This window comes from Canis aureus, chromosome 10 (genome assembly GCF_053574225.1).
Source record: "Canis aureus isolate CA01 chromosome 10, VMU_Caureus_v.1.0, whole genome shotgun sequence".
In the NCBI taxonomy this organism is placed as follows: domain Eukaryota; kingdom Metazoa; phylum Chordata; class Mammalia; order Carnivora; family Canidae; genus Canis; species Canis aureus.
Window position 1 is genome coordinate 24,534,480 of NC_135620.1, and position 16,886 is coordinate 24,551,365.

Sequence of the window (16,886 nt, forward strand, 5' to 3'; positions counted from 1 at the left end):
CAGTCCCTGGCTAGGGGACAATGGGCTGGGTTCCTGAGGGTCCAAGGCCAGGATGGGTCCCTGGGTAGGATGTGGTGGGAAAGGCATTTGTGGTTCACAGCCACGACACCAAGCAAAGCTGGAGGGAAAAACGGAGTGGGGCTCCATATGACATTTTCTCTGTTGAGACACTTAGAGAAGCCCTGTTAGTGTGGAAAGTGGGGAACTGGGCCATTCCTTCCGGGGAGAGGCAAGATGTGTTGCTCTAATAACACTGCCACCACTACCAGTAATAACCATATGCCAGCCCCACAACGAGTGTCTTATGTGTTATCTCCCTCAATCCTTTAAACAACTATGTGAAGTGATTTTTATTCCCTTTTATGGAAGAGGAAACAGGCTCAGAGATATTGTCTCTTGTCCAAGGCGACTCAGAGGGGGAGCCGGGACTCAGACCCTTGCTCTCAAAGACCACAGCAAAGCTTCCTAGGGATGCCAGGGCCAAGTAACTGGCCCAGGAGATGGGGAGGTTGGTGGGCATGAGCCACCCTTACTGTCGTCTCCCCCATTGGCTCCCAGGGACTGGGACAGGTACCCTGCTGGTGTCTGCTGCATTCTCCCAGGGCAGCAGCAGGCTCGGGCATGTGGAGCTAGAGGATGACACAAGCCACCTCCAGGGCCTAGATGTGCTGGGCAGTGCCCCCTCCCAGGCGGATCTTCCGGCTGTGACTTCCCTGCCCCTTCTAGATGATTCTGGCAGCTGTACGAAGGGATGCCATGGCACCAAGGGAGGCCTACAGCCTGGCTGGGGCCATAAAGCTAGGGGAGGTACCTGGGTTCCTCTCAATGACTGGGCACTCTGGTGGTTGTGCACTTTGCCTCGATACCCCACTGTGCCTGCAGAAAAGTGCTGGGCACCAGCCTCTGACCCGCCTATTTCTAATTCACAACTCTAAACCTGCGGCAGCCCTTTGGGGTGTCCAGCACCAAGCAAGGACCAGATCTGCTTTTCTCCTTCCTGGGGTTCATCATGTGTGGCCAGTGGAAGTCATGATCCCTTCAAGGTCACATTCCTCTCCCTTCCTGCCATGTTGCCCATGGTGCATGGCAGGCGGCAGCCCAGTGCAGAAGGCAGAGTGGGCACTGCCCGGGCTGGAACCCACTCTATCACTTCCCGCTAGGGACCTCCAGCAAGTGACCTGGCCTCATCAGGGAAAGGCGATGGTGGAACTCTTCCTCCTCGTGTCATTGTGCAGGTAAAAGTGTTGACCCATGAAGAGGATACACTCAGCACTGGGCCCTGGACCCTGAACCGGCTCCAGAGATGATAGCGCTCAAGACAGAGACAGAGCCCCGCTTCTGCGGAACAGCCTGGCTTGAGCACCCTGTTCCAGGCAGACCACTCCTTTCCCCTGTTCTTTTTCTTCAAAAGCACTCAGCCCAGTTTGTAATTATACACGTGTTTGTTTACTTGTCCATGAGAGCAGGGACTGTTTTCCAGCACTCGATCCTGAGCACCAAGGGCAGGAACACAGTAAATGAATGTTGCATGAATGAATGACACCCCTTTCCCAATTTTCTTCAGGTAGACGAGGACCAGGACTTTTTGCCCTTTTTTTTTTTTTTTTTTTTTGAGGACTGGGCTTTCAGAGCCCCATATATTCCTCAGGCTTCCTTCGGAGATGATCCTGTAGCTGGTACAGCTGGGAAGTGCTGGATACTGCTATCTGCAGCCCTAGAAGAGCTGGGTCAGAAGAGCTGGGTGGAGCCCAAGATAGGGTCTCACACTGCCCTTGGTGGGTGATGGGGTCATTCTGGGACTGCTTGTTCCTCTGCCACCCATATCTGCAGCTGTCTGGTTTGTGGCCCCAAAGCCACACTGGAGACTCCACCAGAGCCCCTTATTGGCCAAAGTCACCTGAGGCTGGGTCTGACTTACGGGAGAGGTCTCTCTGCCTCTGTTTTTCCTCGGGTCCCATCTCCTAGGTCTCTCCTGCCTTTTGCCCTCCACTGAGACCAGGGGCCCCCTGGCCTTAGCAGATGTGTGAGGCTGGGGGAGGCACTCTGAGTCCAGATGTGATTGTGTTTATGTTTCCAGGGAGTAAGGGGTCGGAGCTCTGGACTGGAGCTGTTGGGGGAGGGGTGGTCTGGCTCCAGCCCCCTGCCCCAGCCTTCCCTCCTCCCTCCTCTGGCCTGCCTCAGACCCTACACTATAAGTCAGTCCTACAGCATTAGGTTGGGTCGTTCTCCAGGAAGGACGCTTCCTCACTCATCTAAATGTGGGAAGACCGTGGAAAGATGCTTTGGAATCTAAAGATGGTTGACTCCCTGTGACTTTGGCCCTGTTGCAAAGCATGGTGAAGTCTCAGTTCCACCATCTATATAATAGGGACAACACTCCTGACCTCAGAGGCAGTGTTGACCTGGTTTGAGAACGCGGGCACAGGGCCCCTCCAGCTATTAGCTCATGATTAAGCCTATGGTTGTGCCCTACTTCCGACTAGGGCTAGCCTGGGTCCAGCTCCAGGGCAGTGCCAAACCCAGTCACAAGGTGATTCTGCAGCCGAATACCAACCCCTCCTTCCTCCCCCGCTGCAGCTGCAAACATTTTGTTTTGCCATTGGAAGTGACTTACTTAAGGGAAGCAGGATTTTACAGGCAGTTTAAAGGCTGGTCTTGTTCAGTAGTTTCCAAAGCCTGGGGAGGGTGGAAGCACCATCAGCCTCCTTCCGCTAAGTTGGGGTGGAAGGGAAGTGAGATGTTAATTCTGTGCAATGATCACTTTCTCCAGCACAGCGTTGCTGGAGGCCCCAGAGTGGGATTTCTACGAGAAAAGGCTGAGGGAGGCCCTGACTAGACACTGGGGGATCATGGACACTCCGTCCTCCTGGAACAGTTAGGGCAGGGCCCACAGGGGAAAACGCAACCTCAGGACTTAAAGGAGCTCTCAGCGGCCCTCACCGCAACTGTCTGGGCGGTCAAGGGCCACAAAGCACCCTGAGGGCTCCGGGGTCCGCCAACACAGCTGGGGAAGAAAGTCTGCGGTGTCCGTGGGGTGCTGGCTAGGGCTGAGCGGTGCATCGCCTGAGCCGGCGCGCAGAGGGAGCTCGGAGCAGGGCCCTGGCGGAGGCTGGCTGAGCAGGGCAGGAGACGCAGTGGTTAGAGAGAGCACCTCGGACTCCACCAGGAGGCGGCCGCAGGGCTCCTGTCCCCTACCCACGGGGCCGCGGTGGCGCATTCCCTTTCCACCCGCCTCCCTCCTCAGTTCAATGAAGCAGTCGGGGCTCGGCAGCGGTTAGCACGCTTGTACTATGGTTTTAATAGACGTACATGGACAAGTCGATATAGACAGATTTATATTCTATACAGTCAGTCCGACATACACAGGGACGCTGTAAACAGGGGCGCGGGCCGGAGAGCGGGTGTGCAAAGTGGGCGCGGCGCGGTGGGGAGGGGGGTGTCCCGGCCGCGCCCCGAGCTCTCCCGGCTCGACTCTTGCACGGCGGGCGGTGAGGAGGGGGCTCTGCGCCCGGCCGAGGGGGCCGCCTCCTAGCCCGAGAGCGGAGCGGCGGGTCCGGGCCTGCGGCGAAGCTCGGCGGCGCGGGGGGCGGGGGTGCTAGGAGCCGAGCCCACCCCATTCGCCCGCCACCTCCTCCTCCGCACCGCCAGCTGCGGCTCCGTAAGCCTCAACGGGACCCCGGTGCTCGGGCTGCCGAGGGCTCCGGGCGGCGCGCCGCGGCCGCGCGTGCCCTCCACAGCGAGTCCCCGACCCCAGGCTGCGCCCCTCCTCCCCGACCCAGCGCCCGCTCCAACTCGGATCCGAACCGAGCTAAGGTACGCTCGGCCGGGCCCAGCTTGGAGGGGGCGCCCCGGTTCCGCCGGGGCGGGGGCCGGCCCGCCCGGGCTCCGCACGTCCAGTTCGCAGGCGCGGCCGCGCGCTCCGGGGCCAGCGCGGCGGGAACGCGGGCTGCCAGGGCGTCCTCCCCGGACCGCCGGCCTCCCGCGCCGCGTCCCCTCCGCGCAACCGCCCGCCGGGCCCGAGGGAGCGAACACGCACACCACCCGCGCCATCCCGAGGGAAATTGCAACTCATCCGTTTTGTTTTTTTTGTTTTTGTTTTTTTTTGTTTTTGTTTTTTTTGTTTTTGTTTTTTTCCGCAGCACTTTTCTCCGACGTCTTTTTGTTTGTTTCGTCCCGTTTGGGAGGGCAGAGTGGGGTCCGGAAAAGCAAACACACAACCAGCCCGGAGGTGGGGAGGTGGGGAGGAGAGGGCGGCGCGGGCGCGGGGGGCGCGGGCGCGGGGGGCGCGGGGGGCGCGGGCGCGGCTGCAGGTCCTCCGCGCCGCCCCGCCCCGCCCCGCCCGGGCGCCGAGCCGGCCGCGGAGCCCGCGGGGCCTGGCGGGGCGGTCAGCTGTTGTACTGGCACGCGTTGAGGCCCGAGGCCGGGCCCTGCAGGCCGCCGTAGCCGAACGACGAGTGCTGCTTGGACTTGAGCCGCAGGCTGGCCAGGCTCGAGTTGCACGTGTCCCGGTAGACGCTGTAGGGCGAGGCGGGCGTGCCGTAGGGGCAGGCGCCCGGCGACATGGCCGAGTTGAGCGAGGAGCCGGTGAGGTTGTTGATGTTGTTGAGGCCCGAGTTGGGCATGCCGGGCACGGCGCCCGGGCCCATGCTCGACGGCATGGTCATGGAGGAGATGGAGCTGGGCGCCGAGAACATGGACTGCGACGACAGCGGGCTCATGGAGTTGAAGAAGGTGAAGCTCTTGGTGGAGAGCGGCGCCGGCGCCAAGCTCTTGGCGGCCCAGTTGTTGTAGGAGTAGCCGGCGGCGTACACGTCCTCGTAGGGCTGCACCAGGCCGCTGAACTGCGGCACGTAGCCGCCCTTGCACAGGTCCAGCTGCTGGTTGCGCTCCCGCTTCCGCCACTTGGCTCGCCGGTTCTTGAACCAGACCTGGGGGGAGGGTGCAGGACGAAGGTCAGGGCTGCCGAGGGCGGGAAGGTCCCTCCACCCCCCCACCCCCACCCCCTCCACCCCCTCCACCCCGAGCCCTCCGCCGCCGCCGTCGCCTTCGCTCCGGATTTCGAATTTCGTCTCGTCTCTTCGTGATTTCCGCCCCTGCCGCTGCGCTCCTGTTAAGGGTTCCTTTCCTGTACCCAGAAAAGTTTTCGTCTATCCCCTTTTCTGATCTATATCCTCTCCCCAGAGTTAAATCTTATGTCTTCTCCTAATACGGATCGATCCTCTTTTATTTTAGCAAATATTCGTTTGCTTTCTTCCGGCTCCGGCCTTCTCCCCTAAAGGGATCCCGGTCTATCTCCTAAATATTCCATTCTTCTTCTTCTCCCTCTAATACAAAAGGTATTTTTCTTCCCTGAAACACAGGCTCTCCTGACTCCTTTCATTCTTCATCTACCTTTTCATTCCTCGAATAGTCTGTATCCATCTTAATTGGGAATCTTTGATATTCTCATTTTTGCCCCAGATGTTTATTTTCTTTTGGTCCACCCCGCTATCTGAACTGCTTTCTTTTCCCTCCAGTCCCCTTTCTCCGTTATCCCTCACTTTTGATCCTTTTGATTCTTCCCCAAATATTTAGTTTTCCCCGTCTTCCCAAATATCTGACCATCACCGTTTCTCTTAAATAGGTAATTCTTTATTTTTCTCAAATATTTGATCCTTTCGCCCTCCCTTATTTAATTTCTTTCCTGCCACCTCCATATATGCCAAATACGTTTCTCTGCAAATATTTAATTTCCTTTCAGTTCTTAGTAGTTTCTCTCTAATCCCCCCTCCGCTTTCTCCCACAAAATTTAGTAAAAACCTGTTCTTTGCCCACTCCTGGTCCCTGCCCATCCTCCCATTCTCATACTGTGTGCCCTCTATCTTCCGTGGCCCTCCTCCAGCCCTGGGCTGAGTTTCCTGAGCTAGCCTGCAGGACCCCTGCATCTCAGCCTTTACCAATCCTCCCCGCACTGACATTGCCTGATTCCACCCCCACACCACCCCTACCACCATAAACCCGGGCAGGATTAGTGAGTACAGGATTACTGAGTGCTGTCTTCACTCGTGTCCCACTGGGCTGGCCAGCCTGATGGGAGGGGGCAAGAACTGGGGTTATAGCAGGGAGTCAGTAGGCCAGGTAGCACTTTGGGCTGGCTTGGGACGTCCTCCCAGTTATCTGTTTAAATATTTGCGCACTCAGAGAAGAAATGATACTCTTGTGGCTCTGGCAAGAGAACCTCTATTCTCTTGCTTTTACTGGAAACCAAAAAGAGCAAGGAGAGGGAGGGTGCAGTCTGATCACGGGTCAGAGATCTTACATCTCCAAAGGGACTGGACCTGAGGGTCACTCTTCCACCAGAGCTGCTCCTCCTTCACCTGACCCCAGCCCTATAGGAAAGGGCAACAGGGAAAGGGTCCAGCTACTCACTGGCTGACTGGCTGGAGACCAGTCAGGTGGGGACTGTGCTGAGCTTCTGCAGAAGCAGGCTATGATTGGGACCACTGCCCCAGGAGGTTCTGAGACCTGCAAGCCTAGGTACCCTTCAGGCCTCTGCCAGGTTGCCAGGCAAGACCTGCCTTTCCCTTTCGTTTTTGGGGGAAGGCGGGCCGCAGCTCCGAGGGCCCCCTTGGCGGGGAATCCTCCGTGCAGTCTAGGGTGATAACATCCGCATGGGGTCTGGGCCCTGCAGGGCAGGGGAAATTCCCTTGGGGCCACAGATCTTGGGGTGAGGCTGCAGTAGAGCCTGAGGGTCACTAGGATAGGCCAGGCGACAGCCGCCGAAGGCTCTAACCACCAAAGGGCACAGCAGGAGCCGCCGGAACACCCGGAACACCCGGGCCTAAAGCTGAATCCTCCTCTCCGGTGGAGAGTGGTGGGACGGAGACAAAGTCTGAGCGCCGGTCTAAAGCTTTTGGAGGGCTGCGGCAGAGCCGGCCAGGAGCGGTCCGCACGGGTCCCCTTGGGCGCGCACGCTGGGCTCACCCTCACGCGCGGCTCCGTGAGGTTGGTCCACACAGCGATCTCCTCCCGCATGCTCATGTCGGGGTAGCGGTTCCTCTGGAACGTGGCCTCCAGCTCTTGCAACTGCTGGCTTGTGAAGTGCGTGCGTTGCCGCCGTTGCTTCTTTTTCTTGGCGGGGTCCTCCGCGCCACCGCAGCCTGCGCCTCCCGCACCGCTGTCCTCCGGCCCCTTGACTTCCCCGCCGCGCTCCTTCTCTGAATCGGGCAGGACAGGCCCTAGTCACCTTGGGTTTATGCCCTTTCGCACCCCGTCCCGGCTCCACCGAAGCGCCAGCCATCAGCGCTGGCGGCCCTTCCTCCCGCCAGGAGCCCTAGTTTTGTTCCCGCTGGAAAGAGCCTGTCGGGTGCCTGATCCTCACTAGTCACCTTTGGTCGGACGGCCCCGAAGAGCCAGGGAACCCGAGGCTCCGGCCTAGGTTCCCCACTGGGCAGGGCCTGCCCTTGCAGCTCGGCTCAGGCTCAAGCCCTACTGCCTATGTCGCCCGCAAATGTATGAAATTTTGAGGGCTTTTAGGCATTTAAATCTGGGGGTGTCTCTGCTCTTCTGAACTGATATCAAATCTGGCTAGCCTGAAGCCAGTGGGTCAGTGGAGCAGGAGCCAGGCGGTAACCTGCAGCCCCTCTACTTTCTTCTCCCCAGGGCTGTGTGGGAGCCACATTGGGCAGGCACAACACAGCTGTGTTCTCAGCCTTAGCTCCAGGCCTCAAGTCCAGAGGCCCAGAAAAGCCCTCAGGCGGCAGCCCAGACCCACACACTCTGTCTAGGTGACCTGGGGCTCTAGCCTCTCGCTCTCTCAGGGTACACAAAACACATTCAGTCATAGACACATTGAAACAAACAAAAAAAATTAAAAACAAAATACAGAGGCCCAGATAAACTCAATTCTATCCCAACACCATGGAAAGGCTCACAAACTATTAAAAATAGGCAGGTAGGAACACAGAGCAAATGCAAATTAAGAAGCACGAAACCTCCGTGCAAACAGACCCCTAACTAAATACAGTGCTGTACGCGTATAAACTCCAGGCAGACGCGGGCATTTATTTCTCCGGGATAAAAAAAAAAACAACTTAATGTACTGTTGTAGATAGATTTTTTTTAGCCCCTTCCTAATAATGCCCTTCTAGGGATAGTCTTTAAGTCGCAGGGAAATACAACACTATAGTTAGATAAATTACCAAACCAACACTGCTGCAAATGGATTTTGAAAAAAAAAATCCCGGAGAAACGCGCCATTTTGGATTGACTTTTAAAAATCTCCAAGAATAATGCTGCATGTGGATGTTTTAAATTCCAGAGAAATATGCCTCGCGTAGTGATTCTTTCTATATCGAAAAACACAGTTAAAAAATTTAATATATCCTCACGGAGTTGGTTTTAAAAAGCAATCGCTCGCTGTCTATTTCTCCAGATTTTAAAAAGTAAAAACCAACCAAAGGCCACGCTTCAAACTTTTGAAAACAAAAGTACAGTCCAGCGTGGATTGCTTTTCTTAGCCAAGCAAACAGAACCTCTCAGAGAAAGTCACTTAGAGATGCAAAACAGAAACAAATAGAGATTAAAAACGCGTAGAGAAACACTCAGCGGTGGATTAAGAAAAAAGCACAGCGGAGGCGCCCACGACCCGGGAACAGGGCGCCCGGCGGGACGGGGAGCGCGGGATCCGAGCGGGAGACCCGGGGGCGCGAGCGGCCGAGGATCCGCCGCGCCACCGCCCGCACCGCCCACCCGCCGGGCCCGCTCGCGGCCAGCTTGCGGGGGAGAAGCCTGAGTTCGGGGGGCAAAACGGCGGCGCGGAGGGAGACGCGCCCCAGCCGAGCCGGGCCCTGGTCGGGCGGCCTGGCGGCTCCCGGGTCCCTCCACGAGGGGGGCCTGCCCGCCAGCTGAGCCGCACCTCTTGGCCCGCTCGCCCTCGCTGCCCTCTTTTTTTCTACTTGAGGTGGTCCCCCCTTCCCCGCAGTCTGTTTCTCTGACTTTTCCCGCCACCCCTTCTCTTGGATTTCTCCCTCTCCATCCGTGCCCACCGCCTGTCGGGGTGTGTGACCCCGTCTCCCTGCGCAGCGTCTCTCGCCCGCCGCCCCGTTCCTCTCTCCACCTACTGTCCTGCGGTCTGAGCGGCCCCCTGGGCGCTCGTTGCGCAAACCGAATTCTTTTTCTTCCGGCTCCGTCTGCTCCCGATCAAGAGGGGCTGTCGGGCCGACCCTCCCGTGGTCGGTGCCTGCATCTGCCGGGGTCTGGGCGCGTGGGCACCGGCTGGGAGCAGAGCACGGAATTCCGTCTCATCAAGCGCGCAGATTTCCGCGCTCCCGGTCCGACGGAGGCCGGGAGAAGAGGTCCGGAGCTCGCGGGGCTCGGGCAACCTGAGCGTGCGGCGCGGGCGCCAGGCCCCGCTCCCCGCCCCGCCCCGCGCCGGGCCGAGCCGCGCTTACCTGGCAGCTCCGTGTCGGACGACTCGCTGGCGGAGTTCTCGAGCGGCTCGCGGGGGTCGGCGGCGCGGGCCAGGTGGAAGGCCGGCCCCATGTCGTGCGGCGGCGGCGGCGGCCGGAGCCCCTCCGGCAGCCGCTCCAGGCTCATGCCCCCCTTGAAGGCGTCCATGGAGGCGGGGACCGCGGCGGGCGCTCCCGGGGCCGGGGCCGGGGCCGGGGCCGGGGCCGGGGCCGGGGCCGGGCGCGCCCGGCCGCCCTGGCTGCGACCTGCGGGGACAAGAGCACAGCGCCTAAGCGGCTGCCCCCCAGGGCTGCCCGGGCCCGCAGCGACGCCGCGCCCGCCCCATGGACCGCCCGGGGCTGCGGGGCCGGGCGGGCGGCGGCGGCGGCAGCGGTTTCTCGCGACCGGATCCCCGGCTTCGCGCTCCGCGCTGCGCTCCCGCCGCTCGGGCCTCTGCCGCCCGCCCGGCCCCGGCTCCGGCTCCCGATCCGGGGCCGGTTTCTAAGGCTCCGTACGGCGCCGGCAGAGGCTGTCTTAAAGCGACAGCGCGCACCGCCAGGTTCCAGCAGTCCCTGCGCCAGGGGTGGTGGGTGGGGTGGGCCCGGGTGGGAGGGGGCTGGGGAGGGGGGGAGGGGGGAGGGAGGGAAGGAGGGGGGGAGGGAGGGAGGGAGGGAGCCGGCGAGCGAGGGAGCGCGGGCGGAATCCGGCCCCGAGCCGCCCGCCCTCCCCCGGCCGTGCCCTCCCCCTCCCCCTCCCGTCCCCTCCCGTCCCCCTCCCCCGCCGCAGCCACCTTCCCGCCGCCTCCCGCCCCCTCCCCCCACCCCCCGCGGCCTCGCCGCGCCGCGCCGCTCCCTCCTTCCCCGTTGACACACCGACTTCTCCCTCGGCCGCACAAAAGAAACGCATCTGGTCTCCAAGTCCCGCGCGGCTCGTGCCCACCTCCAGCCCCAGATGACTTGTTTTGCGCAGAATCAACTCCTGTCTGGGCCGCCTCGAAGTCCTCAGCCCCCGGCGAGAACAGCCCAGGACGAGAGAATGTTCCCGGGGCAGGATCGCACGGAGCGGGCGCCTCCGAGCCAGCGCCAGGGCGGGGGCAGAGCCCGGGGCCCGTTCCGGCAGCTCCCGGCGGCGTCCCCGTCGAGGGGCCGCTGGCCCCTCCTTCCTCGGCCTCTTCTCCCGGGACCTGAGCCCGGCTGAGTGACAGCAGCCTGCGTTCTAATGGGCCCCCGGATGCTGCCTCCTAATTAGCTTGGACCCTGTCGTCCAAGGCTGCTTCTCTGGCCTCCCCCTCTGCACCGCAGTCAATTTTCCGGGATTGGGATTGAACTGATGGCTTCTAATCAGACGAAACGTTTCTGTTGGCTCCAGGCCTCTGGCGAGTGCAGCAGGAGACCCCGAGAGCCCCGCCAGGCCCCACAGCCTCTTCTGCAGGGCTCTCTTCCCTTGTTTTGCACCAGTCCAGCCGAATCAGCCAGGCCCCGGCCTTGGCAGCCAGGGGGTTGGCTTCTGCCCCCTTCAGGGCAGGTTTGTAGCGATCTGGGGCCTCCTCTGGGCTTTCCAGAGCTGCAGGCACCTGGCCTCGCGAGCAGGCCAGGTGCCTGCAGTTTCCCAGCCCGGAGTCCGCAGTCCAGGAAGCCTACCGCCTTTGAGCTTCTCTCTCTCACACAGCAGTAGCTGAGCGGCAGCACCGCCGAGGCCTCCTGGGGGCAGACACCGCCCGGCCCCTCCCCACCTCTGAGAATGATCCCCTTCTGGAGTCCTCCTATGACAGTGAAGTTTGTTGAAGGATTTTGCCGAACAATTGTTAACCAGCCCCGAGACCTCAGAGTCTTGAATAAATAGACGGCAGCTAGGGTGGTAGGGTGCGACCCTGACCCGTGCCTCTGGCCACAGCTAGACCCCAGGCTGCCCTCCGCCCCTCGATTGCTGACCAACTCCCCCAGATAGGAGTAGCGCTGGGCAGGACAGTAACCCGGAGGAGAAGCACTGCTCTACTCTCCAGGTGCAGCGCCTCACCACAGGGCCCATCTCTTCCTGGGGCGGAGGGAGTGTCTCTGCTTGGGGGTGAGGATCTGGGGTGTTCTTCAGGTACTGCCTTCTAGCCCTCACCCTGGCTCATCAGGAGACCCAGAGCCTCAGGCTGAGTTACTTGGTGTGGATGTGGGGGAGAGTGTGCAGGGTGGCAACAGGCCTGCCTCTCACTCCTCCGCGTTAGCCTGAGACACCCCCCCCCCCCAGCTCTGGGTCCTGGGAGAAAGCAGAGCTCCTTAGGGGTGACACACTCTCTCTGGGTGCCTCTGACTGCAGGGTCAGGGTCCAGGTCTGAGGCCAGAGGATGTATCTCAGGGGTTTGGGTTAGGGAGGCTCAGCAACTCCAGCCCTTTCCTTTCCTCCCAGAGGGGAATTTCTCTGCGTGGAGACACCTCCCCCCCCCATGAAGATAATCTTAGATGTGTGTTGGGGGGAGGGTGGCAGGAGGGGGACATGGGAAGTAGGGTTGCCCAGCATTTGCCCTCAACCTCATCTTTTACCATATTTCTTGGTTGAGTCTCTTGCTGCAGCAGGTAACTCTTTTCAAGGACAGTGTGTGACCCAGCCTGCCTGGGCACAGACAGGACCCAGGAGCATGCATAGACACATATGTAGTACCTACCCACATAGGTGTGCTGCATACACAGATGCACCCGTATTCACTACACCCACCCATGGGGTGCTGGGTGTAGTCACATAAGTGCACACACAGCTGACCTCTGGGTTCCAGAACACTGCTCAGTGCAAAATCGGGCTGGTAGGGTACAGGAGGGCACGTCCTAAGCCTGCCAAGTGTCAGGCCAGTGTGGGAAGCACAGTACCCTCCTGGGTGGGGACATGGAATCAATGGCGTGCCTATGGGCGTTTGGAGGCTGAGTCCCAGCCTTTCGCTGTCCACGGGGTGTAAGAGTCAGATCTTCCACAGATGGAGACTGTTCTGTGACTCTGCAGCTCTCTACCTGTTCCCTCTGAGGGGTTTGCCTCCCTCACTGTTGACGCATTTCATGCAGTTATTGAGCACCTGCTGTGTGCTCCTCTGGACCCGAGCCTCTGGCAGTGTTCTAGGCGGTTGCAATGGTCCCTCTATTTGGAAATCTTGATGCCTGCTGTGTGGATATGGAAAGGCCCTTAGACTACTGTGGGTGAAGCTCCGCGTCCCCGGGCCCGGAGCCCCACAGAGCGACTGAGACTAGTAGGGACAGCCCAGGGCAGTCTGTTCTGCTGGGCTCCGGCAGTGCTGAATGAGCAAGGGGTGAGGAAGGGATTGACGGAGAGGACGCCCTGGCCTGCTAGAGTGCTGGCTGGAGAAGGGCCCTGGGCACTTTGTCCTCTTCCTCAGCCTCACCCTCTGCTAGGCACTATCCCAGGCAGGGAAGGGGCTTCATGCAGACTCACAGACATAGGTCACACACACAGGACAGGAGGCAGCTCCCTTTCAGAAATAAAAGCAGGGGTTCATTGTTCTCCCAGCTTTGCTGTGTGACCTTGGGCAAGGCTTGGCCTTACATGTGCCCCCGTTTCCATGTCTGACCTGGGACTCAGCAGTTCCTACCAGCTCACTTGGCGATGGGGATAGGAAGAGAGTAGGGAAGGGGGCTTACTGGAGATGGAACCAGGTGCCCTATTCCCCATCCCTCCAGGCCACGCAGAGCTAGCAATGATTCTATGACTTTCAGGAAATTTGGAGGCTTAGAGTCCTAGCTGGGTTGAGCAGAGGAGCCTGGCCTGTTGTGAGGCTTGAAGTAGTCACCATAGGGACCTTTCCTGAGGCCAGGCTCACTCAAAACAGATTCTGTACCCAAGAATGGTTTAGCAATTTTACTTGGGAAGAGTGGTTGGAGGATCTTCCTGGAAGACATCCTTCCACCCACCTTTCAGGGGGTACCCTGCCCTAATCTTTGCACTAGAATCAAGGGATTTTAGGAAAAGGAAGGAATGTGCTGTGGCTTGCCCTCGAGGCCATCCATGACTCTCTGGGACATTCCAACCCTAAGCCTCTTAGGCCGTGGAGAAGTTCAAACTAGAAAACCCAGTTTTGGGAGTGCATCTGGGACCACCTACCTCCTTCAGTCTGGTCTACCCCCCCCCCCTCCAATAAAAGCTCTTGTTTCTTTGAATACAAGCAATTACTGGGTGAGGGGGGAAAGGGGTGCTCAGGTAGGGGCTAGGAACCATCTCTCCGGATTCTCTAGGCTTCCAAAGTCCCTAGCCGGAGCCTTCCTGTTCTCTGGGGTTCCCCCAGCCTCTCCTGGTGTGGAGACCTGGGATGCACTCAGGCAGGATGGCTGAATGCGGTGCCCGCGGGAGCATGGAACTTAGAACTCTGTCAGCAGCTGGCAGGGCTGGCCTCATGGCTCACCCGCGTCCGCTCACTGGTCGTTCTCTGGTTCCTGAGAATGGCTGAGCGGAGGGGCAGAGAAGCCTGGGCAAGTGGCAGAGGCTGGTGGGGAACTTACAGCTTATGCTGTTACCACAGCCTCCTCTTCCCAGGAGCTGCTTTCCTGAGAGAAGGGCACTCTGAGCCTGGCTGGATAAGCAACAAACGCTGCCTCTGCACCCTAGAGTCCTGGCAGCCTGGTCTCCATGCCCCCATCCACCTCTTTTCCTTTTCGAGCAGAGATGAAGAGCTCAAGCAGTATGAGGATAGGGGAGGGAGCCGCCAGGTCCCCCTCGCCCGCTGCCTCTGCTGCCTGTAGCTTTAGCCAGTACCCTAGACCTGCGGTCTTTGGCCAAGTGGACAGCAACCTGGGATTGCCTTCCTCCGCCCGATGGCTGTCAGAGGCCACTGGGATGCCAATAGAGTACGCAAGCCTTAGTTTCTCGGAAAAGCGTGCTCAAATATTTTTAGATTCAAGGGATTCCTAAATCAGAAAACCTTGGAACCAGGATTGCAGCCCGGGGTTCCCATTTCTGCGATCCTGGCCCCAGGGCCCGCGCTTGACCACCGCCGCGGCGGCTCCGGCTTAGGAGGCTGGTCAATCTCAGACTTCCAAGACCCGGTTCTAGAGAAGCGGCTGTGTGCTCGGGAGCCCCGCGACAGCAACCGTACCCCGGAGAAGCCGCGGGAATGTCTTTATTGGATGTTTGCGAAGAGCATTTGGGGTTTCTGTCTGGGTAAGGCAAAGCCCGACCCTCGCGGGCGAGGGCAGGCCGCCGTGGGCTGGGGGCGCCTCGGAGCACGGCGGCGGGGCGGCGGGGTCCTCGGCGAAGAGAGCCGGGGCTCCGGCCGACGTCCGTGGCTTTTCTGCGGCGTGGCTGCCCGAAGGAACCAACGAACCAACGAATGAAGCGGTATCGTTTAGAAAAAAAATACCCTCTTGACGCGAAGCTGCGGCTGAAGTCCCCGGGCGTGCGGAGGGGCCAGCGCCTGGGCTCGTGCGGGGGCCCCGTCCCGCGGCGGGGCGGGGAGCGGCGGGCGGCCCTCGCGCCAGCGCCTTCTCCTGGAGGTCCCCGGAGGCCTGCGCCTCCCCGGGGGGCTGCGAAGGGCGTCCCGGGCCGTGCCCCGCGCAGGGCTGGGGCCCGCGCCCCCGGGGTCCCCGGGGTCCCCGGGGCCGAAGCGCGGGGCGGGACACCGAGTAGGTGAGGCAGCGCTCGCTCGGCGACGGCGGCTGGGGCGGTGCGCGGGGCGCAGGGACCGGCTCCTCGCGCTGCCTCGATGGCGCCCGGCCTTGCGCGCGGTGCGCCCCCCGCCGCGCCCCCGCCGCGCCCCCGCCGCGCCCCACGAGCGCCCGCAGCGCACCGTGCGGAATCCGCCACCGCCTCCCCGCGTGCGCCCCGACCCCGCGGCGACCCAGCGCCCCCAGCCCAACGACTCTTACCCACGCGCGCTGCGCTGCCTGCGCGGCTCGTCGGCTCCGGGCTCGCTCGCCACGGGCTCCCGCGGGGGCTTCGGCTCCGGCGGGGGCCCCGGATCCAGCGGCGTCTCCGGCTGTGCGCGCAGCTCCGGTCCCCGCTGGTTCGCTACATCGCACCGCGCAAGGTCCGGGCTGCCTCGGCTCGGCCCGCTCCTCCCGCCGCCGCCGCCGCCGCCGCCGCCCGTCGCCCGCGGGGAAGGCGGGGACACGGGCCGGGGAGGCGGGAAGGGGGGAGGGGAAGCGAGGCGCTCGCCGGGACCAGCGGGGAGGGGCGGCGCGCGGTCCTGCGGGCTGGGGGTCCGGGCCTCCCTCGGGGCGCAGGCGGAGGTCGGCGCGGGTCGCCGCCGGGGTCCGAGGCCGGGGAACGCGCCCCGGGACTGCGCCCGCGCGCGGAAGGGGGTCCCGGCCTCGGCGCCCCGCTCCTCGCTGGGCTGTTTCCCACCTGGCACGCCGGGGGCCCAGCCCGACCTCGGTTTAGATGGGGTCTGGTCGGAGTTTCCCCAGGTCCTGCCTGCGGCCGGTCAAGCCGGGGGTTTTAAGATTCGACCTTTCCCCTTTTCTGCTCAGCCTGCGGGAGGAAGCTGCTCCTGCATTTTGGCAGGGAGCGTCCGCAGCGCACGTTTTGGCAGCCCAGGAGGTTTGAAGACCCACCCCAGAAATTTCTGTGTGTGTGTGTGTGTTGGGGGGCGCAGTTACTGGGGAGGGGCAAAGCCCGACCCCTGCCCTGCCTGCAGGGTCCCCCCTCCCCACCTCTCCTCCTCTGGGGCTGGGCTGATGAGCCGAGAGAAGATCCCCGCCGCGGAGCACAGACGCTTCTGCGGCCACTCGCCCAGTCCCTCGCCCGCGCACCCTCCAGCGGTGGCCCTGCTCGGCCCTGCCTAAGGGAGGACCGCGTCCATGTGGCCCCGCTGGCCCTCCCTGGGAGATGGGCAGGACTAATGGGAGCTGGGTTCCACCCGGTGGTGCCCATGGCCAACAACCCCTCACGGAGGCTGGAGGGGAAAACCAGTTGGCGGCCGGGGCTCCTGCTCTCCAAGCCGCCAGTATGAGACTGCTGCTGCTGGGGCCCCGGGGGGACAGGGGGTCGGCGAGTCAGTAGGTCGCGGCCGCCCTGGGGGACGGCGGCAGCTGAGCTGCTCGCCCTTGGCCACGGGGTCCGGGCTGCCGCTTGGGCTCCAGGTGCCGGGAGATGGCAGTGCGGCGGCCGGGCATCAATGTTTCATGAGGTGCCGTCACCAGCGGCGCCTCCCTGCCCGGTTCCGGCCGACAGCTGCCGCGGGAGACGCCGGCCGCGCCCGCTCTGCCGCGCTGCTGGCCCGAGTCTCCGGGGCCACCTGGCCCGGGAACGCAGAGACAGGAACCCCTTTCCAACTCGCAAAGCCTGCCCGACCCGGGCCCGCAGATCCCACACGTTCAGGCCCCCGGAAGTGGCCCCTGCCCTCTCTCTGGCTGTTGGGGGACTCCAAGCCTCCCCTCCACTGTCAACAGCAGAAATGGCTCTCTGGTGGGTGCCTGTGGCTCCGGTGCACACAGGATCGTGAGGGTTAAGAGCCGAGTCCCCTGCACCCCGCA

At 61.8% G+C, this 16,886-nt stretch overlaps 1 protein-coding gene across 1 annotated transcript; it reads right to left on the reverse strand.

Annotated features, from left to right (window-relative positions):
• Window positions 1-4,333: 4,333 nt before the first annotated feature.
• On the reverse strand, window positions 4,334-9,612 carry PITX1 (paired like homeodomain 1). The gene is made up of 3 exons (XM_077911735.1): window positions 9,432-9,612; window positions 6,964-7,196; window positions 4,334-4,928 (listed from the first exon to the last, which is right to left on the reverse strand). The coding sequence occupies exons 1-3, from the start codon at window positions 9,595-9,597 to the stop codon at window positions 4,386-4,388; spliced, it is 942 nt and encodes a 313-aa protein (XP_077767861.1). The 5' UTR covers window positions 9,598-9,612; the 3' UTR covers window positions 4,334-4,385.
• Window positions 9,613-16,886: the final 7,274 nt, after the last annotated feature.